Raw genomic sequence first — 24,901 nt, 5'->3', positions numbered from 1 at the left:
CTTCTTTTCGACTGGTCCGACAGTCAAGAAAAACGTGCCTCAAAGTAGTTCCAGCTTTAGTTTCTTCAATCTGACATCTTTTTTGGATGAAAAACCACAAACTCCTCCAGAGAAGGAAAACATTGTAAAACATGCTCAGCAAGCAACCTCTAAGCCATTTATGAAGCAAAGCGTTTCTGTTGACTCTAGTATCAGAGTTACCAGACAATCGGGGTTAGACAGTAAAAAAGAGGCTCCTGGTATTGTGGAGCCAGTGGTTGGCAAACAAGAGACATTGAACAACTTCCCCAGCAATGCAAATGAATTAAATGCTCCCATAGAAGAGTGGTCAGTAGAAAGCGTTGCTGAAGTAAGCAAAGAGAGCGGTGTAGAAAAGCCTTCACAGGTTGACAGGAATGCCACAACAGAGCCAGTTTCTTCCGATCCTTGCCTTGAAGTTTCTAAGTTACAAGAGGACAGTGAGTCCTTTTCTCCAGGGTTTCAGGAGCCAAAAGAACATCTCCCAGACAGCACAGGAAAGGAAGAGTATATTACACCTTGCTCAGCTAAGGAAGAGTATTCATGTTCAAAAGGACAAACTTCTGGAAACGGGGGTGGCAGTTCAGTTTCAGATGAAAAAAACAATTTCACAAATTTAAATGACTTAAATGTTACCAACAGTGTATCAAAGGAGGTCATCTCAGAAGAAAAATTGAATGTACCCAAGCATAAATTACCTGGGCACAAATTACCCGAGCCTTCCTCTGGACTTAGATTAAAACAGGCACAAGAGTCAAAGTCTTTCTCAAAAATGCCAGAAACATCTCATTTGCAAAACACACCCAAGGAACCAGAGAATGACAAATCAGTACTGGATTCTTCAGTGGAAATATTTTCAAGCTTCATGACAAAAGTGAAATCTCCTAGAACTTTATCTGGCTTGTTCTCCCACTCTCAAACTCCAGCCGCTCCTAGTGCTCAAAAGAAAAGCCCCTCCTTTTTTGGTCTCTCTTCTCTCCCAAGTGGGCCATCTCCAACTTTCACAAATGATGTTTTTGGCATTTTTAAAGGTGCAAAAGAAACATCAAAAGAGGAGGTTTGTCTGAAACCCACTGCCAAACCTCAAGAAAGCAATTGTGGGAAAGACACCATAGGGTCAATTCCTATAAAAGATTCCAAAAAGCTAGAAGAAATATCCGCAGCCGAAGTGTCTGAAATAAAGACCAGCAATTCTCTGAAGGAAACTTGCCCATCAGACTCAGAAGAGAACTCCACAAAAGATTCTAGTGTGCAAATAGATATTGGAGAAGATCAAAGACTTGAAACCAGTCAAGAGAAGTCTCAGCTAAATGCTTCAGAAATGTTGGTTTCAGGTGAAGATCAAGTGCCTGAAGTACTTCAATTGAATGCTAATTTACAGCCCTCTGTAGAGTTGGGGAATGATGACCTGTGCCATTCAGATTTGGACAGTGCAATCGGTACAGAACAGACAATAATAACTGACCAGACATCTCTCGATTTGTGTCACTTAGATGTGGGCACTACACATGTAACAGAAGAACCAACAGAAGAAGTTGCCACTGAGGTGGATGTTAACTTCTCCCAGGTTGACCTTAATAGTGTACTTGAACTGGAACCCAGAGCTCTAACTGATGAGGCAGATGTAAATTTGTGCCAGTCAGATCTGAGCACTACTCTTGAAACAGTAGTCGTCACTCCAGGGGATCAGGCAGACATTAATGCCTACCAGCCAGATGTGAATCGGACCCTTGAAATGGAACCAAATGTTCCTGCAGAGCTGACAGAACATTTAACAATGAATGAAACGACTACAGGAGCAACTAGCCCCAAATATGATTTGAATAAACAGTGTGAACCAACGAATGTTCCTCTAGATGCAAATACTAGTAAACCTGTGTTTGAAATGCCAAGTATATCTGCTTTGTCAAAATTTAGTTTCATGTCGTCTTCTACGGAGGGTGGAAAGCTGTTTGGGTCCTTCTTCTCACAACAGCCACTTTCTGCAAGTAAAATTGCACCAGAGCCAGGCCTCATGTCCGGTTTTAAGAAGTTTTCTTCAACTCTGTTTGAAGGAGGTAATGAAGAAAAAGTGAGTAAGACAGATAGTGTTCAAGGGGCAGTGTTTGGCAAGAAGCTAGATTTTTCATTTCCTTGGCAAAAAGACAACAAGGAGACCTCTGTCAAAAGGGAACCGGATGTGCTGCCACAGCTTTTGTCAAAACCAGGTGTAAAGGTGCTGGGAACAGTCAGTGCCGATGAGAATTCAAAATCTGCTGTGTCTAATCAACTAGATGATTCAAATACTGAATCAAATTTGTCTACTGGGCAGCCTGACATGGTGAATGCTGAACTTTCCGAAGAAGCGTCTGGAATCAGCAATATTGATGTGTCCAGCAAAAAGTTAAAAGACAGAGTTGCCGAAGAATCTGAAGATCAACAAAGCACAATTTCCAATAAACTGTCGCGTCCTCCTTCCGTGGAAGAGCCACCAGGAGAGTTACCACGTCAGCAGGTTGAGTCTGAACAGGAAGATCTTGTTTCTTGTCCTGACACTGTAGCGCTTCATCCTGGATCACAGGCAGCAGATCTGAATAGCACGGAACCATCAGATAAGAAAAGGCCAGTTACAAAAGCAGCATAATAAATGGTATCAAGCAATTGACCATTTATAATGCAAGTGCTCTCTACCAGTAGATATCAAACTTTGTGTTACTGTGCATAATTCAGTCTTATCCCTATTTATGATCAATTGTTTGTAGCATTACTCGTGGTTCACATTAGCGAATACTGTTGTGTAGTCACTAGATTAAACACTAAGTCCTTGTATCATTTTTCTCAACTTCCTCTGCTCTCCTGTGTGTTCTGTAAGAATGTAATTAGCTTACTCATGTGCTCCTTTTGTGTTCTGTCTCCGTGAATGAGTTGTTTTGAGTGTTGCTTTCAGTAGCCTTTCACAACTTACTTCTTTGCTTGATAAAAGTCGGGTACGTACAGAATGGTTTTGCTTACTTGTTTAGTGATTATATTCACTGAAAAAAACATTTGTAACACTAGATAATACTGTGCTGTGCCCAGAAAATTATATTATTTATAAAATAGATGTTTGGCCTTTAAATTGTTGAGGCTTGATTTGCCATTGTAGTAATTATTACAGAAATATTTAGAATGTTTTCCAATTTTTCAGGCTTTTTAGTATTTCCAAAGGTGGCAATGAAGGTATTACAGGTTAAACTTTAAGGTTGTGAGTCATTAAAATCTCTACACAATCTGCATACTTCAAGCAATGTAGGATGCTACTGAGTAAGGTTTGCAGTAGTTCACGAACCTCTATTTTGTCCTGTGTATATTCTAAATTATAATTGCCTCAGTCTCACACATGGTGGAGATTTGCTGAACTCCCATTGGTGGGCAGTGAAAGGGAAGCTTGCTCTCCCATATGTCCCTATTGTTAACTATTCTATGAACAGAGGAAATCAGACTCCAGAGCTGCCAATCCAGCACCAAATGCAATTAAAAAATGTAGCATATGTGAGAATTACACATAGTGCATTAATTCCAAATGACCACCATTCATGAATCAAAATCTGTTCCCAAAGTGACTGTAACTGATCCATTGCTCGTGCACATTAAGGTCAAAACATTATCCCTCCATATTAGGTGATAGAAAGTATTATATGTATATACACAAGTAAGATGTTTTAGTAATGGTTTCTGAAGGAAATCTTACAATGGAATTTCCTGACTCTGCATGTGAAATTTCCATCCCAAATTGTCCTAATTTTTACGTGTGGTTTTTATATGGAATCAATGCTTTCTAAAGAGTTCAGTAGGATTAAGATATATGCGCTCCTTCTGCTAAGAAGGATCCATCTTTCTGGTCACAGATTCTAGCAGCAGTACAATTAATGAGGCGGAAGTAAAGAGCATTTAAAATAGTGGAAGATGAGCGATCTTCCTTTCGGATTTCCACGCACACATTTCTACTCTTCTGTGTTGATTAGAATACCTTCATTGTTAACCCTGGCTGAATTTCTTTAGAATAGGGCAATAGTAAAGTGCTGGTATGATTACTGTTACAAATTTGGTTAGCATACCAATAGGCACTGCATTTCTGTTTCTATTGCTATAGTACCTACAGTAGGTTTATGCCCAATTTCTGATGCAATTTAGATTAGTTCAGGGATTACAATGGTTAGATACTGTGAGTTGATTATACACATCTAGCAAGCCCGAATATAGCCAAGCTTTGCACTAAGTGTAGTGTCTTATAGTTTCCGTGCAGATTGTTCGTCACTAAACTTGCAGTTTGTTGCATGTTTCCTCCTTGCCACTGCCTTTTGACTTATTTATCTCTTACCCCTCCCAGTCCTGCTGGAAGTAGCAGGTATGGCTCCTCATGTAACGTCAGCCAGGGAAGCTCTCACCTGAGTGAGCTTGACCATTACCATGAAAGTGCCCAGGGGTCTGAGCAGGAGGATGAACAGCGGGAAGGGGAACCCAATCATTCCTGTCACAGCTCTGGCAGCTATCAGAAGGGTGGCCAGGAGTGGCGCAGTGAGCAGGAGGAACACCATGAGCATCACAGCGAAACAACAGAGAAGGAAAAGGTCTGTGTGAGAGATGAGACAGCTCAAGATCATTCTGCATCCAAGTTAACCCCACAACTTGAGAAGCCCAAGGAGATCCGTGCAGGGCAGCCAGAGAGGTAAGTGAAGTGTACAGTATGTCGGTGTAAAGTAATGGCGATGTTGTAACTTACAGTGAAATCATACGCGCCGACATTCCACTTTCCCCAGGGGTGCTTGACCCATGCTCCACCCCAGGCCCCGCCCCCACTCCACCCCTTCCCCCGAGGCCATGCCCCGCCTCTTCCTGCCCCTCTCCCTCTCCCAAGCGCGTCCCTCCCTCACTTCTCCTCCTCCCTCCCAGCGCTCTCCTGCATGCTGCCAAACAGCTGATCCGCAGCTGGTGGGAGGTGCTGATGAGTGGGGCTGCGGGGGAGGAGGGCTTCCAGTGGGTGCTGAGCACCCACTAATTTTTTCCTGTGGGTACTCGAGCCCTGGAGCATCCATGGAGTCGGCACCTATGAGTGAAATGCTCGTTTTACTGTTGACATTTATATCATCTGGTTAACCCCAGAGTTGGAAGCGAGTCTGCAATGTCCCCATCTTACACTCTTCCCAAACAAATCAGTTGATCGTATTGACATGCTGTATTCTGATAAATATCTTTATACTCAGTGATAGATGTTTGGGAAATGTAAACTGTACTTACTGGATAGCTGTGCTACAGGCACCCTCCTTCAGTGACCTAGCAACTCATCTGCAGTATTTTTTCCCTCCGTTCTTGATGAGGGGTATGAGAGGCAGGCCTGGAGCAGCTGGATTGCTACTGACTGGAAAAGCTGTGTGCTTATGCCCATACTAGCAAACCAAACCTGTTTAGTGGCAGTGAACCTTGTGGCAGGACACATGTCATCCATCCAAACCTGAAAGGAATGGAAATAAGAAGTTCAGGCATTTTTCCCACCTTCGTATTTCATTCAACACTACCGATATCACGCTCCCTAAACCTTTCACTCCGTTCTCCAACAGCTATCAAAAAGCAATATATCAGCTTAATCAAATGTGCACTCGGATGCAGAACCTTAACAGTGACCTCAGGGTGTTTTACCAGTTGTTCATCACATCTGACTGTTAGATATTCCATGCATTTGGGAAGCTAAACTGCCTTAACACTGCTGACGACAATTTGCAGTCCAGCACAGCTGTGAACAAGTGTCTTGTCCTATTGGAAAGCTGAAGAGCGGCTGATTTGATCATTTATGCCATTATAAATTGATCATTATTGATAGATAGTCTTGACCACTCAGAGGGAAGAAATGTAGAGTTTATCTATAAAAATTCCTACGCTTGGAACATCATTTGCATAATCAGTGTTAGTTTTCAGTAACTGTACAATTGCAATTGCCCTGTACTCTATCTGACTGCCATTATTAGCATGTCAGAATACAATGATTTGCATTATTATTGTAGGTTATTTCTCACTATTCATCATATGAGTAAGAAAATTTCTCTATTCTGATTCACTGCTATAATTCCTCTGCTATTGGTCCTGTATTGTAATGTTTCAACCTTTTTGCCAGTGGTGAAGACAGCCCTTCATTCTTTATCTCACTTCAGCTGAAGCAGAAATAATCCTAGGCTTGGACTGGTCTACACACAGGTTTTGTACCAACTTAACTATTTTGCTTAGGTGGGTGACTTCCTACCAAAATAGTTAAATTGGTCCAAGACCCTAGAGGGGATGCAGTTATGCTGGTATAAAGATGCTTTATTCCGGTGTAATTACTCCCTTGAATGTAGAGAAGGTTAAGGGGTGACTTGATTACAGTCTACAAGTACCTATGTGGGGAACAAATACTGAATAATGGGTTCTGCAGTGTAGCAGAGAAAGGTATAACGTGATGTAGATGCTGGAAGTTGAAGCTAGACAAATTCATTCTGGAAATAAGATGTAAATTTTTAACGGTGAGACTAATTAACGATTGGAACAACTTACCAAGGATTGTGGTGGATCTACCATCACTAGGAATTTTAAAATCAAAATGGAATGTTTTTCTAAAAGCTCTGCTCTAGGTATTATTTTGGGGAAGTTCTCTAGCCTGTGTTTTATATAGGAGATCAAACTAGGTGGAACCTGTGAATCTATGAATAAGAATGAACTGTACAGATATAAGCACCTTTATACTAGTATAGGTAAATAGGTGCAATTTTTGTGTAGACAAGTTCTTATGTCAGAGACGTAAAAAGACATCACCACTACCAACAAAAAGACTGGTGAACAAGAGAGCGCCAAACTTTTCTAAGGTTTCAGAGTAACAGCCGTGTTAGTCTGTATTCGCAAAAAGAAAAGGAGTACTTGTGGCACCTTAGAGACGAACCAATTTATTTGAGCACTTTTCTAAAACTCTTATGGCTAACTTCACTCACCTCCTTCAGACTTGATCCTGCTTTCCTGTTACAAATCAGCAAAATTCTTTCCCCAGAAAAATGATTTGCTGTTTACATTGTTGTCAGTTGTCATGTGTGTCTGGCACTGTACAGACAGGTAAAGACCAGGTGCCTTCCCCTTAATGCTCACCATGTAAATGGGAAATGTACAAAGGATGGACTAGTGCTATGTGAGGTAAGGGAGAGTGCGTAGACAAGTACATGGTGGGTTGTTGTGGTATAGGAGTATTATCAGCTGGAGTGTTTGAAGGACAGATGTGCACACGCCCCACCAGTCGGGGTGGTAGCAGCAGCAATGTGATAAACTGCATTTATCATGTGACCACGAACATCCCCTTTCTACTCCCTTTCTGCTGGGACTGCTTTTAACATTGCAAATCTCTAAGCAACTTGAGGCTGTTATTCTTTTAAAGCTACAAAAATATTTCTTTCCCTCACATGTGGAATTTCTCCCCCGAAAAGACCAGGAACGAGTTTCTCATCTTATAAAAGTCATCAAGTCTCAGAATAGTTGTTATATGCTGTTACAAAGCTAGGAATTTCTCCTTCCCATAGTTGCTATTTCAGTCCAATGCCTCTTATCCCTAACTGCCCTAGATTGGCATCTCCTTTACAGGACTATCTTTGGGATTGTATGTGGCTTTCTAATGTGCTGGATATTCATGTGCCTCTTCATCTGTATTTGCATTTGCTCTCCAGTTCCTTAACAATATTGCCACATTTTGAATGAGTGTATTTCACTTTGTGGTTTTTCTATTTCTAAAATTGTTCTCATGTCTTTGTTTTAAGTTACCTTGATGAAAATGAACCCCCACTGTTTTCTCCCGCAAGAGCTTGCTGGCTCCGAGCTATTAACAAAATACGACTACGGCTTCAGGAGGTAAGGTTACATGTTACTTCACTTTTTCCTCCTTTTCTGTGCTTGCTAATTTTTTAGATTGTGGCTGAAGACTCTTTGTGGGACACCTCATAGTTTTAGTTTATACTAGCAAAATTTCAGTAAACACATCATATAAAGCTGGAATCTGTGTATTGTACTGAGACCTGGCGTGTTAGAGCCACTTAGAAACAAATGCTGTAGTAGGACTGATAGGTCAGTAGCTGGGCACTTCCGAAGGGATTTTAACACAGAAAAAAGATGCAGGATCTGTGGAAGTGCTTTCTAATTTGTATAAAATGTATTTGAAACCAACAGACATGGCTGCTAGATAATTTGGGACTGAATTATTGATTATTTACTTTGACCAGTTCAAAATTCAGAGTGTATGTGTTTTTCAAACTATTATCAGAATCTCTTGTTAGCTCAGTACAATTGTTTCTCTTACAGTGCACAATTGTTTCTTGAGAAGCTTTACATCAAACACTTTGTAAATCTTTAATTGATATTAACGGGTCGTATATCCTGACATCTCTGAAAAAGTAACTGTTTTGTTAACGTTGTTGTTTGGAAGTTTAAAAGGAACAGATTGGGAGGTTTTCTTCTGCATTTGGAATATTCTGATTTGAAAAGCATAAAAAGAGTTTTCGGTATGAGTTTTACACACTTTTATCCTGTGTCCAGTCACGGAGAATATATGGTGTATTCAGTTTCTACAGATGGTAAGCTGTTGCCTGCAAGCAGAAGCACACACTTCATGTCTTCCTTTTATATGTGGTCTTTTCCTCTGTCTGCTTTGTAATGGTATGGGTGTTACAATTATATCTGCTTGAAGACTTTGATAACGTCCTGCATGGGATACAGTTGAGTACCGCTAGTAGAATTTGTACCTGTTTCCTTCGTTTCTTTTGGAACTGTTTAAAGTATGTGTCTTGGGAGACAAAAGAGCTGTTTGTCTTGTTCTTCACAGTTCCATTTTTGGCTCACCTTAGTCATAATCCAGATCCCTTTTCCACCTAATTCTTGAGATCTATGATGCATCAAATGATGGTGCTTTTACTATTTTAAGGTCAATGAAGTAAGTTCATATTTTGGATTGGGCAAACTGGGTTTTTAAGAACATGTATCAAACTTAGGGATAAAACTGGCAGGGCTTGTTGGGCACTGGTGTTGAGAAGAAAGGACGCTTTTGTTTAACTGATGTCAGGTGGTATATATTTCCTGGATACAAAATAAAACAATTTAGTTCTGCCACAGAGTATGGAGAATACGACAAAATTATCCCTGCTGAAGAAAATGAAATGGATTGTAGCGCCTATACCAAGTACCATAGAGATTACCTTACATCACTGTGTGCCAGTGGATCTCTGTCCTGATGTGGAAGGACCACTTACAGATGTGAGAGGCAAATTCTGTATCCATATCAATTCAGAGCTTTGACTTTCAGCTAATGTGATTGGTAAACAAGCCAATGGCTGATTATTACAATTCTGTTTTTTGTAAAGTAGCACATGTCCATTATCCATTGACCTGAGCTGGCAAATTCCTCTTACAGATACTGAAACTGGTTGTAGTAACTTTTGTTTGCTAATCATCTGGGTAGGAATTTGAACCATTAACTCAGAGATAGAAAGGGCCATATGCGGTTATCAATCCCGCCTCCCACCTAGGAAGATATTAGCCCTTGTGTGAGAGTTACACATACATCCTACAGCATCATGAGTCAGTGAGATAATAAGAGTTTAATGTAAGATTTGATAGATACAAAGAGGTACAGTAAGTTGTGAATATGCAAATTACTAAAATGTCTTCTTCCAGTGTATATTGAGTTTGCCTCTGTGTGTGTTGGTTTGTTGAACTCCTTTGACTGGAGAGTTACAGATGAGTCAAAATGTGACTTCCCCATTTCTTAGCTGGTTTGTCCCTGGATTACTGCAGTCATCTAAAAAGAATTAACTTGAATCATTCCAGAATAAAACTATGGTTTCTAGCCCAGCAAGGGCTCTGACTGAATCCTCGTACTCTCACACCACAGGCTTGTTTGTACAGGGAAATTAATAAGAACAGCTATTGTGGTTACTTATTCTGGAATAAGAGTGTCTGCACAGGGAGCTCTTCTGGAAAACTGTTGTGCTTTAAATTCACTCCCTGCCTTAATCCAAAGTAATTGTCAAATGTAGATGAGCCCAAGAAACTTTTGAGTTAAGGCAAATTTGAATCTGATTTTTCCCTTATGTTAGTCTGCAAATTTAAGAAAGGTATAGAATAGTATTTCTATTTCTTTTTACTAAAGAAAAACATTTAAAGACCCTATAGACATACTCCTGAGTACTGAAAGCACTGTAAACATTGCTATCCAGAAGCCATTTGTCCATTTTTTTTTAAAGTCAATTACTGCTTTGATATAGGGAAGGTGGTGTGAAATTTCTTCCTGTACTTTAGGTAAAAAGTTAAATACATTGATTCATTCACTTTTGTTCTCAACTTTAGGCATTTAGGCCATGTTTTCCCTTGAATTTTTTTCTCATAGACGCAGTTCTCTCCAAACTTTTGATTTGAAATCTTCATCTTTAGCAATTAAATATAGGCAATTCTGTTCTCTTTAATAGTCGTGTAACTGCATGGTCTGTCTTGATAATTGCTTCTATCGCAGAAACCCTCCCCCCAGATTAAGTGGCTGTTCTCCTCTTCCTTCTTGTTGATCTAATAAGGATCAACTTGTTCAGTCTTGTTCAGTCTCTCTTGCTGGATATTCAGCAGTTCTGAAAATTGAGCCACTTTTCTAGGCACCTAAATGAGGACTAGGGAGCTCAGCTTAAGGTACTCATTTTCAAAAATCTTGAAAACCTTGCCTCAAATAAAGAATATCCCTAAACACCCGTTGAAGTCTTTTATTAAATTTGTTTCATAAATTATAGATTCCATTTAATGTGTTAATTAAGCAGAAGGCATTCTCTAAATGTTTCTTAGTTTCCCAATATAGTCCTGCATTTCAGCCAAAGATTTTGTTGCCAGAATTTCCTCAGGGGTGCGATGCAAATTAATGATCAAATACCTGCTGCCTCTCTGCTACCTGCTGTGGGCTGTGTTTTAGTTTTTGGCAGAAGTTGCATTCCTATGCTGTTGCCACATTTTTAGTGCATACTAGTAAAAAAGACCCACTCTGTCCTGTACTGTTCTCCTGTACTGGAACAGAAGGACACCTTCTAGGATTGTGTAGGAAGTTCAGTCTCTTTGGCACTTCCCATCGTTGGTGAAGAATGGTAGGCAGGGTACTAATTAGTGCCAGTTGTGATGGTACATGTTTTGAGTTGAGCACTTGTCCACTTGAAACTGGACTGAGACCCACAGGTCAACAAACAGCGCTTTGAATGACAACTACTTGCCATTATTAGCAATCTGGGTTGTATTTGAATTGGTGACCCAGAGGTGAAACTGTCCATATCCAATTCCCAAGCTCCTGACTATTCATAGTGTACTGACTTCTAATCGTTTCAGTGGAATTTGGTTTATTTTTACTATTTTACTCCTGCTTGATCATTTAAAAAAAATCTTTGCAAATGTCTTTGGCCAGTACCCCAAAGATGATTAAGCTGTGCATTTCCCAAAGCATCCCACATGGTAACAGAGACGTGAGTTTAAGCTCTGTATATTTCAGTTCTGAAAATATACTTTTCCTAAGGGTTGCCATAGATTTGTTGTCACATGGAGAATTTCATCTCCATCTGCAAGACTTTTGTGTTTGCCAGATATTGTATCTGGCAGGGTTTCCTCCATTTCTGAGAAATATCGCAGATCAAATTATGCAATGCTGGGAAAAAAATCTGTAGAGAGTTTCTCTGCTTTAACTTCCTGCTTTCCTCAAAGATCCCATTGGTACAATGGAGAGAACAGTTAGGATAGGAATTGTTTCTGACCTTATTACAGACTACCTGCATGATCTCAGGCACTTGCATTTACAATTACACTTAAGTTACATTTCATTTCTGTGTACTTCAGATCCTCATATGTCAAATGGGAATACTATCCCATACTTCATAGGAGTGTTGTGAGGATAAATCCGTAAATACTTGGGAGGTGCTCAGATACTAAAGCAGTGGAGGGTACATAAGTATGTATGTAGACTATAGCCACACTCTGCCGGATTGTTCTCTAGCTAGCTAATGGGCAGACCAGTCTTGTGCAATAGCAGAAGAAATCGCCAAGCAGAAACTTAGCCCACCATATGCCTTCACAGAGCCCCACGTGGTTTCATCACTGTGTCTGCTGACACAGCCTTTAGCAAAAGGTTGCTCTACTATGGTACTTAAGTAATCTGCATTGATTAATTATTTCCTTCTCACTGCTAGTCATTCTACAATGAGGAGAGAATCAGCAGATTTACTCTACTTGGAGGAGAGATAAATTTCATCTCCCCTGTCAGCACCTCAAAGGGTGGCATATCCACCGATTCAAATATCTACTCTCTCACTTCTTATATGGGAATACCATTTGTATTAAGTTTGCTCATCCTTATTAAGATTCTCTTAGAGACTTACCACCAATTTTTAACCTGATTTACATAGAACATTCATGGAATTACAGCTCTAGTAAAGGGATAATTTTCCATGTGTATACAGTGGTAATAGTTCTACATATTCATTAATATGTTATGAGTTGGAATAGCTTTGGCTGGACTAATCTCTGATAGGAAAAGTCAGCAGTCATGCCCTTTTTGGAAAAGAGAAATTGAAAAGTAAGAGAAAATTTCACTGCCAGAAGACAGGATACTGAGCTAGATGGATCTATGGTCTGGCCCAGTATGGCCGTTCTTATGTAAGTCTCTTGGGAAGTAGCTTTTTGGCTAGAAAGCTTTTCCCAAGGACCAGTACAACTAGAAACCTTAATTGCTAACATGATTTCCTGTATGCTTCTCTAAACATTGTAGGACACTAACAGTCCATTTTGATTTCTTTTCACGGCCTACTAAAGAAAATACCAACCCTGAAATTATAGAGCTGGACACTTTTGTCCCATACCATGATATCATCTGGGTTGCACAGGTGTGATGAGAGCTAAATTTGACCCTAAATTAGCAATTACTCATTAGAGCTGAACTAGTATAAAGTATTGATGAAATCTTGTAGGAAATATTTGCTTTTTTTGCTGAAAATCCTGCAGATAACTATTTTTTTTTAAAAGTGTGAGAACTCACATATTGGGTAGATGACTTTCCCATTAAGTTGTTCCACCTTTTGGTTTCTAGCTTCCTGTAAAACTGCAGGACCCAGATAATCTTGTATAAAATGGTGGGAAATCCTTCTGAGTTTCCTTTCTCAAGTTTGTGGAATTTTTCAGGATCACAGTGCCGCCCCCACCCCAATTTCACATATGTATGGGATGCTTTACATTGGTTGAGCCAAATTATAATGCCATTAAATGTTCTTACATTGGTTGCATCATTAGAATTCTTGTATCTTTTACATTCTTAAAAATACATTTATGCATAGCTGAGATGAGTGGTTCTCAATCTTTCCCATATTGTGACCCCATATTATAACACAGGCTTCAGAAATGCCCCTCTTTGTCTAGCTATAAAGAAATGTAGGGTGATTATGACCCAGCCTCCAGGTTGTGAATCCCCATGTTAGATCACAAGTACAATATGTTCCATGATCTCTGGGCAGGTCTGTTACTACACCGCAGTGCATTAGATAGTAAAGTAGAAGAAACCAATTCAAGTTGAGAATTAGGTTTCTACCCCAGAGCACATAAGATTGTAGTGACATCCCCATACAGCTCTGCCAATCCATCTCACTCCTGATCTGCACTACTCCCTGCTGTTTGTCTTTCGCTGCTGAACAGAGTGACAATTTGTGTCAAATAGATGGCTTTATGATATGAACTAGACACCTTATGTCTCATTACTGTCTCTGGATTCCCAGTTATACACTGTCTCCAAAAGTGCCTTCTTCCAAATCTGACTTGCAGCAAGAGTCCTCCACTCCTCCCGAGCAACCTGGTCACAGTAGTTCATGCGTTGTCCACCTCCAGAAGGGGCATATATAACTATTTGCCTTGGTCTGGATAAATTCATGAAGAAACTGCAGCAGGTGCACAAATGCAACTCCTTGAAAGGATGAGCTGCAGCGAGCATATTCTGCTGCTGCTCTTCAACCTGCATTGGCTGCGCAGTTATGGCTGTACTTAATTCACTTCAGGGTTCCAGCAGTGGTATAGAAAGCCTTTATTGGGGAGATATCAAGGACCTGCCTCTTTCTAGGGCCCACTAGAGCAGTTGTATGTTACCTTAAGATTAATGGAGCCTACATCTAATAATGGGAATAAGCCCTCTTTACAGCAGCCCCCAGGCTGTGGAAAATCCCTATAATATTGGACGAAGCAACCATTGCCAACTTCAGGTCTAAGAATCTCCTCTCTCCCATTATTCTCGCCCCCCCCCCCCAAAAAAAAAGGGCAGAAGAAAATAGTGGCACAATCCATAGGTAGAGACCCACAATTAAATGAGAAGTAGAACGGAGGAGTGACTGTCCACAGTGTGTTGAGCATTTATGTGTAGCACCTGTACATAGTGCACATGGTGTTCTTCTTTAGAGATGCTGAAAGACCCATCCAGTAGTGGAATAGATTAGTTACTCTACATCAGAACTGGGGTGGAGTGGGAGACACGGGTTGTGATGAGAAATCCTCACGTAACCAGCTTTTAAAAATAGTGTAGGCTTTCAGGAAAGCCAGACTTAACACTTTTTTTAAAAGACTTAGTGTAGGAGTCGGGGGTTCTGTTTCCCAGTTTTGTAAATAGATGAAACAATCTGTACAAGAAAAGCTGCACTACACTGATAGCAGTGGGTCCTGACTTTCAAAGTACCGGGCTTTAAAAACAACCCCCCCCCACCCAAAAAGTCTAACAAGTGGCACTTGAGAGATCACAGAAGGAGCATGAACTATTAATATTGCACTAACGGACCCTTAATGTCATTCTTACAGTTTTAAAAACAAGCCGTAGCAAAGGCAGGAAACTGTTCTGGCATATATTGTCTTTTTATCACTTAGTGCTGTTTGTCTCCATTTTTCCTGTTTTCCATATGTATATATGGATTTTGTCACACAGCATATTTTATTATGTGTAGGGGGAGATGCCATGCATATTTCTGTGGAAACCTGTGTAACTGCATAAGATTGTCATTTAATCAGGAGCTAACTGGAGCCTTCAAGTACTGTGTAAATGGATTTAAATAGTCAAGAGAAGTATTTTTCTGGTTTCTGTGCATGTTACTTACTGCAAAAACTTGCACCTGGAGAACAGGCTATTATTAATCATGTTTACTACAGTCTTAGTGCCTAAGGACCAGCCAAGGTCAGACCACATTGTGCTAGGCACTTTACAAACCGAGGAGGAGTAGTATTCCCTGTCCTGAAGAGCTTACAGTTTAAATAGACAAGACAAAGGTATAGGAGAAAGGGATAAAATATACAAGCTGAGCTATCAATGTGATGGTAGCACATTGTTAGTTTTGTTGTTTTTGGGGTGTTGGGTTTAGTTCAGAGGAAATTACCTGAACAGAAGGACCAGGTGAGGGGAAGAGGGGGAGGAGGACAGAACAGGTGAGAAGAGGAAGGTATAAGGGAGAGGTGTAGAGTGAGCTTGAGGTGAAGAAACTGGGAGTTAGGGAGAAGGGCATTGGAGTAAACAGGCAGTCAGGCCATAATGGCCACACCAAAGGTCTACCTAGCCCAGTATACTGTCTTCCGACAGTGGCTAATGCTTCAGAGGAAATCATCAAGTGATCCATCCCATGTTGCCCATTCCCAGCTTCTGGCAAACAGAGGCTAGTGACACCTAGCAGGGCAGGGACCTATCCTCCATTAATGTCTCTAGTTCCTTTTTGAACCCTGTTATAGTCTTGATCTTTGCAACGTCATTTGACAAGGAGTTCCACAGGTTGACTGTGTTGAGTGAAGAAATATTTATTTTGTTAGTTTTAAACCTGCTGCTTATTAATTTCATTTGGTGACCCCTAGTTCTTAGAATCATAGAATATCAGGGTTGGAAGGGACCTCAGGAGGTCATCTAGTTCAATCCCCAACTAAATCATCCCAGCCAGGGCTTTGTCAAGCCTGACCTTAAAAATATCTAAGGAAGGAGATTCCACCACTTCCCTAGGGTAACGCATTCCAGTGTTTCACCACCCTCTTAGTGAAAAAGTTTTTCCTAATATCCAACCTAAACCTCCCCCATTGCAACTTGAGACCATTACTCCTTGTCCTGTCCTCTTCTACCACTGAGAATAGTCTAGAACCATCATCTCTGGAACTCCCTTTCAGGTAGTTGAAAGCAGCTATCAAATCCCCCCTCATTCTTCTCTTCTGCAGACTAAACAATCCCAGCTCCCTCAGCCTCTCCTCATAAGTCATGTGTTCCAGTCCCCTAATCATTTTTGGTGCCCTCCGCTGGACTCTTTCCAATTTTTCCACATCCTTCTTGTAGTGTGGGGCCCAAAACTGGACACAGTACTCCAGATGAGGCCTCACCAATGTCGAATAGAGGGGAACGATCACGTCCCTCGATCTGCTGGCAATGCCCCTACTTATACATCCCAAAATGCCATTGGCCTTCTTGGCAACAAGGGCACACTGTTGACTCCTATTCAGCTTCTCGTCCACTGTAACCCTAGGTCCTTTTCGCAGAACTGCTGCCGAGCCATTCGGTCCCTAGTCTGTAGCGGTGCATGGGATTCTTCCGTCCGAAGTGCAGGACTCTGCACTTGTCCTTGTTGAACCTCATCAGATTTCTTTTGGCCCAATCCTCTAATTTGTCTAGGGCCCTCTGTATCCTATCCCTACCCTTCAGCGTATCTACCACTCCTCCCAGTTTAGTGTCATCTGCAAACTTGCTGAGGGTGCAATCCACACCATCCTCCAGATCATTTATGAAGATACTGAACAAAACCGGCCCCAGGACCGACCCCTGGGGCACTCCACTTGATACCGGCTGCCAACTAGACATGGAGCCATTGATCACTACCCGTTGAGCCCAACAATCTAGCCAGCTTTCTATCCGCCTTATAGTCCATTCATCCAGCCCATACTTCTTTAACTTGCTGGCAAGAATACTGTGGGAGACCATGTCAAAAGCTTTGCTAAAGTCAAGGAACAACATGTCCACCGCTTTCTCTTCATCCGCAGAGCCAGTTATCTCTTCATAGAAGGCAATTAGATTAGTCAGGCATGACTTGCCCTTGGTGAATCCATGCTGACTGTTCCTGATCACTTTCCTTTCCTCTAAGTGCTTCAGAATTGATTCCTTGAGGACCTGCTCCATGATTTTTCCAGGGACTGAGGTGAGGCTGACTGGCCTGTAGTTTCCAGGATCCTCCTCCTTCACTTTTTTAAAAATGGGCACTACATTAGCCTTTTTCCAGTCATCTGGGACCTCCCCCGATTGCCATGAGTTTTCAAAGATAATGGCCAATGGCTCTGCAATCACATCCGCCAACTCCTTTAGCACTCTCGGATGCAATGCATCCGGCCCCATGGACTTGTGCTCGTCCAGCTTTTCTAAATAGCACCGAACCACTCCTTTCTCCACAGAGGGCTGGTCACCTCCTCCCCATGCTGTGCTGCCCAGTAGTCCTGGGAGCTAACCTTGTTGGTGAAGACATAGGCAAAAAAAGCATTGAGTACATTAGTTTTTTCCACATCCTCTGTCATGAGGTTACCTCCCTCATTCAGTAAGGGGCTCCACACTTCCCTTGATTTTCTTCTTGTTGCTAACATACCTGAAGAAACTCTTCTTGTTACTCTTAACATCTCTCGCTAGCTGCAACTCCAGGTGTGATTTGGCCTTCCTGATTTCACTCCTGCAAGCCCGAGCAATATTTTTATACTCATCCCTGGTCATTTGTCCAATCTTCCACTTCTTGTAAGCTTCTTTTTTGTATTTAAGAGCAGCAAGGATTTCACTGTTAAGCCAAGCTGGTCACCTGCCATATTTACTATTCTTTCTACACATCAGGATGGTTTGTCCCTGTAACCTCAATAAGGATTCTTTATAATACAGCCAGCTCTCCTGGACTCCTTTCCCCCTCATGTTATTCTCCCGGGGGATCTTGCCCATCAGTTCCCTGAGGGAGTCAGAGTCTGCTTTTCTGATGTCCAGGGTCTGTATTCTGCTACTCTCCTTTCTTCTTTGTGTTAGGATCCTGAACTCGACCATTTCATGGTCACTGCCTCCCAGGTTCCTATCCATAAATCTTCAAGTCTTTGCAAAACTATGCTACACCCTGTATTTCTGCTCTTTTTTTGTCTTCTACCTCTTCCTGGCTTCTTCACTCTATCCACAATTTACACTTAATAATCAAGCCTGGACATTATCTTCCTTTATGTTCTGGGCAGCACCGGGCACCTTATTTCTGCTATTTTTGCTGCTGCCTATGAGCAGAATAAGTATTTATGTTGCATGCTGAGTTTCTCTTGACACCCTAGCTTTTGACAAAATGCCTGAAAATGAAGGCTTTATATGGTACCATGACGACTTGTGGGTACTTAAACCCAGAATATTTTTCAATTTATTTGAGCATAAGCTTTCGTGAGCTACAGCTCACTTCATCGCAGTATGCATCCGATGAAGTGAGCTGTAGCTCACGAAAGCTCATGCTCAAATAAATTGGTTAGTCTCTAAGGTGCCACAAGTCCTCTTTTTCTTTTTGCGAATACAGACTAACACGGCTGTTACTCTGAAACCAGAATATTTTTGTAATTCAGGAAGACAGCCTCCCACTACACTCAAAGTTACTTTCTCATATTTGTATACTTTCCCAGCCTACAATCTTAACAAGTTCAAAATATTTATTTCTAAATTACTATTGGAACTAAAATATGAAAAAGTGAGGTAATTAACAAAAGTCTCAAAAGAAAATGTTCCAAGCATTACTTGGATTTGCTCCAGTTAATATAGAGTTTGTGGGTTGTAGTACATAAGACAATATATGCCTACTTTCAAGAAAATGTTTTACGCTTCCTTAATGTCAGGGGGCCAGAGTTTAGATGAATATAGTGGTCATGCTTTAAAAAGTCAGCTTATTTGTTGCAGTAGAGTTTAAGTATTTCTGACACGGATCGTTGTTATAAGGGATAAGGAGAGATTCAGTGTAATAACTGTTGACTTGAAGGATCATCACTGTGTTATGGGGGAAACAGCAGCAGTAACACTAATTAAGGTTGGAGCAGAGTTTCCTTCAGATCTGATTTTTCTAAGTGCTGTAAGATCCATGTGCCTGGGCAGAATGCTTTGAAACTTGTTATGTCATATTAGGGGAAGAACTGGAGGGCAAGTCATAGTAACTTGGATGGTACAACTAAGGGGACCCCAAAGAGGACCCCAAACCAGATGCTGTCTCATGGACAGGCTGCAAAGCTCAGAAGGGAAATAGGAGATAAGCATCTCCTGTGACTAATCTTAAATCATACCTATCTCGCCTAGCTTTTGCAGAGTGTCAGACTAGGTACTACATGGAGACGATTTCTTTTGTTTTAATCTGATTTTCTCTCTCCCATTTAAACTTCATTTTTAATTGGGCTGTTTGTGTCTCAGGCTGTTAAGGAACTTCACACAGACTATCCCTGAGGCCTGATCTACGCTTAAAATTTAAATTGACATAGCTACAGCGCTCAGGGGTGTGAAACAGTGAAGGGTGCAGACATAGCTAGGTCGCGGGAAGAATGCTTCCATTGACCCAGCTACTGTTGCTTGGGGAGGTGACAGTCCTACAGTGGCACAAAAACCCCTTCCATCACTGTAAGCTGTGTCTGCACTATAGGTTATGCCAGCCTAGCTACGGTGCCTTAGCCATGCCGCTGTAGTTCCTGTAGCATACATATGGCCTGAGAGGTGAAACAACCATCAGCCTTTGAGACCAGAAAAACTGGGGGACCCGTGGGTTGATTGCCACCAGCTAAAATGTTGTTAAACACAACTGTGTCCACAATGTGTGAAGTAGTGTTTAAAAATACATTGATGAACACGTTGGCTAACGTTTGCTAAATACAGTTCGGTTTTCTAAAATGAGTTATGCAGTTTTATTGTAGCCATGTTGGACCCAGGATATATGACACAGGGTGCGTGAAATAATGTCTGTTGTTGGACCAACTTCTGTTGGTGAAAGAGACAAGCTTTCGAGCTCCGTGTAAGCTCAAAAGCTTGTCTCTTTCACTAACAGAAGTTGGTCCAATAACAGATGCTATCCTGGCCCACCTGGTCTCTCTAACATGAGGCAGGTAAGGAAGGATATCTGGAGCTGACTATGCCCATGTTTCTTGGTCCTAAGGACATGGCCCTGGTCAGGGGAATATACTCGACCTTTTATTTGTTTAATTTTGTTCTGTGATTCCTGTGACTCACAATTTTTTAGTTAAAGCATGTAAAACTTGCACATTTTCTGAATTCACCCGAAGCTTTTAGGAGCCCCTCTGCACTCACTACTTCAAATGGGACTATAATTCCATTTCTTCCTCCCACTCATCTCTGTATATTTACTCCAGAAACTTTTGCTTCAGTCAGTGAAGTTGATTTTATAATTAGGTGTGTAGCTAAAATGTTGATCTCATGAAGTATCAAGACTACATATTAGATATCACTAAAAGAGAGAGAGAGAGATGTAATTTGAAAGAGGAAGCAGCAGAGGGAGAGTTCTCCTTGCATTAACTGCTCTCTTGCTGTCTATGTGCCTAAACATACTCAATTTGAACATGGGCCAGCAGTGTGATGCAGTTGTGAAAAAGGTAAATATCGTTCTGGAGTATATTAACAGGAGTGTTGTATGTAAGATATGGGAAGTAATTCTCCTGCTCTATTAGGCACCAATGAGTGGAGTATTGTGTCCAGTTCTGGGCATCATGCTTTAGGAAAGATGTGGACAGGTTGGAGAGAGTTTAGAGGAGAGTAACAAAAATGATAAAAGGTTGAGAACACCTGACCTATGAGGAAAGGTAGAAAAACTGGGCCTCTTTAGTGTTGAGAAGAGACTGTGGGGAACCTGATAAGTCTTTCAATAGGTCAAGGGCTGTTATAAAGAGGACACTGATCAATTGTTCTCCATGTCCACTGAAGGTAGGACAGGAAGTCATGAGCTTAATCTGTAGGAAGGGAGATTTTGGTTAGACAGTAGGAAAAACTTTGATTCTCAGGGTAGTTAAGCTCTGGAACAGGCTTCCAAGGGAAGCTGGGGAATCCCTGTCACAGAAGGGCTTTAAGGACAGATTGGACAAACACCTGTCAGGCATGGTCTAGATTTACTTGGTCCTGCCTCAGCACAGGGGGCTGGACTAGACGGCCTCTCGAGCTCTGACATTACTTGGCCCATAGAATCATAGAAAACTGATTGTAATTTAAGCAGCAATTTTAGAACTGCTACAGGACTACAAGCACCCCAGCCGGCAAAAGTATTGCAATGAAATGGCTGAATGCTAACAGGTCATCAGAGGGCAGTGTGGTGAATCTGCTGAGGGTCAGTCTGCTGACTGGACAGTGACAGGCCAGCTAGGAGGGGAGGGTTCTGGGGCCATTGGTAGGACGACTGGAGCCTCAGGGGAAGAGCAATAGAGATGGCCAGCTGTTCCTGCTGGTGGCTCAGGGAGACTGAGCTGTGGTTTTCAGAGTTTTCTGTGCGCTGGAGGGTTTTCTTGGTCTAAGATAACTGGACATATGATTGTAGTGCAAATGCTGGAGGTGAAGTGGAGTTGGGGGTGGAGGCTGACAGCTCACGATGCCCCGTGTAATGCCCTTGCGACCCCATAAGGGGTCACAACCCCCAGTTTGAGAACCCCTGAACTAAAGCTTCAAAGTCAAATTGTGGCCAGCATGTCTGTTTCCTATATGTCCAATACGTATGATATATACCTTATATTCCTTTTTTTGCCCACACACTGGTGCTGCATCCATCCTTGCTTCCTGGATGAAAAAAGTACAGTGCTTGAAAGGGAGGCTTATTCTTTCATTTGAAGATGATATCTCTGAGATGCCTACAGCAAGAGGTTATTGTGGTGCTATTGGTTGGTTGTAATGGAAAATGGGGAGCATTGGTGATTTATTTAAAATCAATTGCGAGAAGAAAGGATGTGTTCTAGTTCTGCAGTTCACAAAAACAGAGTCTGCAGCCATGTCACCTTGGTTGTGATCATGCAAATGACTGCAAACCTCTGTAGTCATCCTCCCTTTTCTTGTGCAGTCATTGTGGAGGTAACTACCAAGTTCCAGCAATTCAAGCCCTTTTTGGTCAGGCTTCAGACTAGGTTGTGGCCCTGATGCCACTGATAGATGGTCTCCTTGTGGCTGTGGAGAAGAGGATAAACCTGAATGCTTGTACTGCTGTATCATCTACAACCTTCGCTGCAGTACGTTATTATGTGAGGAATTGCTTACTTTACAAGTTTATAAGTAATTCGGTGCTTTACTCTACAGAAAGCTGGAATGACATGGAAAGATAAGAATTTTTTTAAAAATAGAATAATATAAACTGAATACACATCAAAGCATTTGGCCTTGATTTCTCAATTCAGTTTTATCAGTTTTAATAATTCCCTACTGGCTCAGGTTTTAATTTTAGCCCAGCAGTGAAGTAAAAAAAAAAGTTATTTAAAGTAAGTAGAAATTTAATTTTTCTGCAGGAAGGTAAATAACTGACTGCAGTGAACCCTGATAACTGAATGCCTGGATGTAAAGTCCATTCTGTCTCCTGGGCTGTTTAGTCAGATCTGAGTTGCAGCTGTCTGGCCTTATGTGGAAAGTATTATTTCTGCCAATGTCCACCCTCCAACAAATAAAAAACCCAACCAGGCTTTAGGCAGAGACATTCCCCAGGTTCTCAAGGAGGAATAGTTTCTTCTGCTGCTCGATTAACTTCTTTTCCATTATTTCATAGCCATGTTTCAAGATTTCGGTCTGCAGTTCTGAGGTTCACATCTGTCTCTGTTCCCTGGAACTCTCATTAGAGTCTCAGTATTTGCTGTCATTTCATTCCTCAGCACCCTGCAGTCATTGAAGGACTCTCTTGTCTTCTGTTAACTGGTGGCAGCTGCCCACTGTCCATTAGTTAATCCTAAACCATGTAACATCACTGAAATTCTATTTCATATGCTAATCTTCGAAAGCTCAGGGTGCAGAGACCATCCTTCTAGTTATCCCACTCCCTTCAGAGCTCTCAAACCCTGACCAAAAGAACGTTGTCGTCTCCCATTATGCTTCTCTCATATTGCCTCTTGAGTGCTGACAGCTCCTGCCAACTAGGCAGTGAAGACTGAATCAGATCTGAACCTGGGTTGATTTAAATAGTTATACAATACTAGGACCGGGTCTCCTATGCTGGAGTCTTAAGAAATAAGAAATGACATGCATGCTGAAAGGCTCCGTCTTACAAATGTTTGCCAGGAGCTGGACAGATTTTCTAACAGTCAATGAGAAAATTATGCTCAATTGTGATACTTTCAGGTTAGTTATTGTAGCCTTGTTCCCCTGGGAAAACATTTTCATTCTGTCCTGGATTTGTGTGCCGAGCTTTGAAGATGGTTAATGCTATAGAAATCTTGGATTGTATTTCATTTTATTTACTCCTCTAGGTAGTTTTCAGCATGGGTAAATGGATTTCGAGCTTCATCTGAAAGTCATAGCACAGTATTCGGTGCATTTAGTATTAATCAGTTCTATTACAGTGTAACTCAGTGGCATCAATCAGATCAGGGCCTTATTATCCTGGTGCTGCACGAATAGAGGGGACGTGATCGTTCCCCTCTATTCGACATTGGTGAGGCCTCATCTGGAGTACTGTGTCCAGTTTTGGGCCCCACACTTCAAGAAGGATGTGGATAAATTGGAGAGAGTCCAGCGAAGGGCAACAAAAATGATTAGGGGTCTGGAACACATGAGTTATGAGGAGAGGCTGAGGGAGCTGGGATTGTTTAGCCTGCAGAAGAGAAGAATGAGGGGGGATTTGATAGCTGCTTTCAGCTACCTGAAAGGGGGTTCCAAAGAGGATGGCTCTAGACTGTTCTCAATGGTAGCAGATGACAGAACGAGGAGTAATGGTCTCAAGTTGCAGTGGGGGAGGTTTAGATTGGATATTAGGAAAAACTTTTTCACTAAGAGGGTGGTGAAACACTGGAATGCGTTACCTAGGGAGGTGATAGAATCTCCTTCCTTAGAGGTTTTTAAGGTCAGGCTTGACAAAGCCCTGGCTGGGATGATTTAACTGGGAATTGGTCCTGCTTTGAGCAGGGGGTTGGACTAGATGACCTTCTGGGGTCCCTTCCAACCCTGATATTCTATGATTCTACATAGGAAACATCATGCATGGTTCCTGCCTCAAAATTCCCACCTACAAAAAGCAGCAGGTGAGAACAAACAGAGGCAATGGGCGAGAAAGGGTATGGGTAACAGTGATAGGAACATGTGGCTACCTAGAGCAGCTATGTGCAAAATTTGCAGAATCTCATTTTACTCTCCTAAAACAGATGTTGTCCGGAATCCCTGCTGTCCAGCCATGATCAGCTGACATTTTTGCTGTAGGCAATGAGGTAAGGTGTAAGTGTTGGGCTTGGAAGAAGGCAGGGCTTTATGGCTTAGTCTGGGTAGTTATTCCATGCAATAAGGAGCACAATGGAAGAAAGCACACAGGTTTTTGTGGAAGAATTGGTAAAGTAAATGCTCAAGGCTGGAATAGCTAAAAGAATTAGGTGCGTGGGTGAATATACAAAAAGGTTCAAGACCAAGTAAATAGACAGAAGATGAGCAGACAGGAGGGGCTAAGATTGAGATTTTCAAAAGTTCCTAAGTCACTTTGAAAACTTCACCATTTAGCGTGTGAAGAACTTTACAGATGCTGCATCAGTGAGTTGTTCCCTCATCAGAACTGAAGTGCCGTGGGGAAACCTACACAGCTCCTGCTCCATACTCCAAGCTCTGAAGAGTGTTGCTCACTCAGTGGAGAACCAGAACCAAGAGAGGAAGGGTCTAATGTGA

At 41.6% G+C, this 24,901-nt stretch overlaps 1 protein-coding gene across 5 annotated transcripts in view; it reads left to right on the top strand.

Moving 5' to 3' along the window:
- UNC13B (unc-13 homolog B) overlaps window positions 1-24,901 on the top strand; it is a gene marked incomplete at its 5' end in the record, with an annotated part of 380,494 nt that overhangs the window by 155,517 nt on the left and 200,076 nt on the right. For all 5 annotated transcript variants that reach the window (XM_084628800.1, XM_084628798.1, XM_084628797.1 and 2 more), the window contains 2 exons: window positions 4,367-4,705; window positions 7,803-7,893. In XM_084628800.1, the coding sequence (XP_084484926.1) occupies window positions 4,367-4,705; window positions 7,803-7,893 (430 nt within the window). The remainder of the gene's footprint in view (window positions 1-4,366; window positions 4,706-7,802; window positions 7,894-24,901) is intronic.

This window comes from Lepidochelys olivacea (assembly GCF_965140295.1).
Source record: "Lepidochelys olivacea isolate rLepOli2 genome assembly, chromosome: 5".
NCBI lineage: Eukaryota > Metazoa > Chordata > Testudines > Cheloniidae > Lepidochelys > Lepidochelys olivacea.
This window is presented reverse-complemented; position numbering and strand designations above follow the sequence as displayed.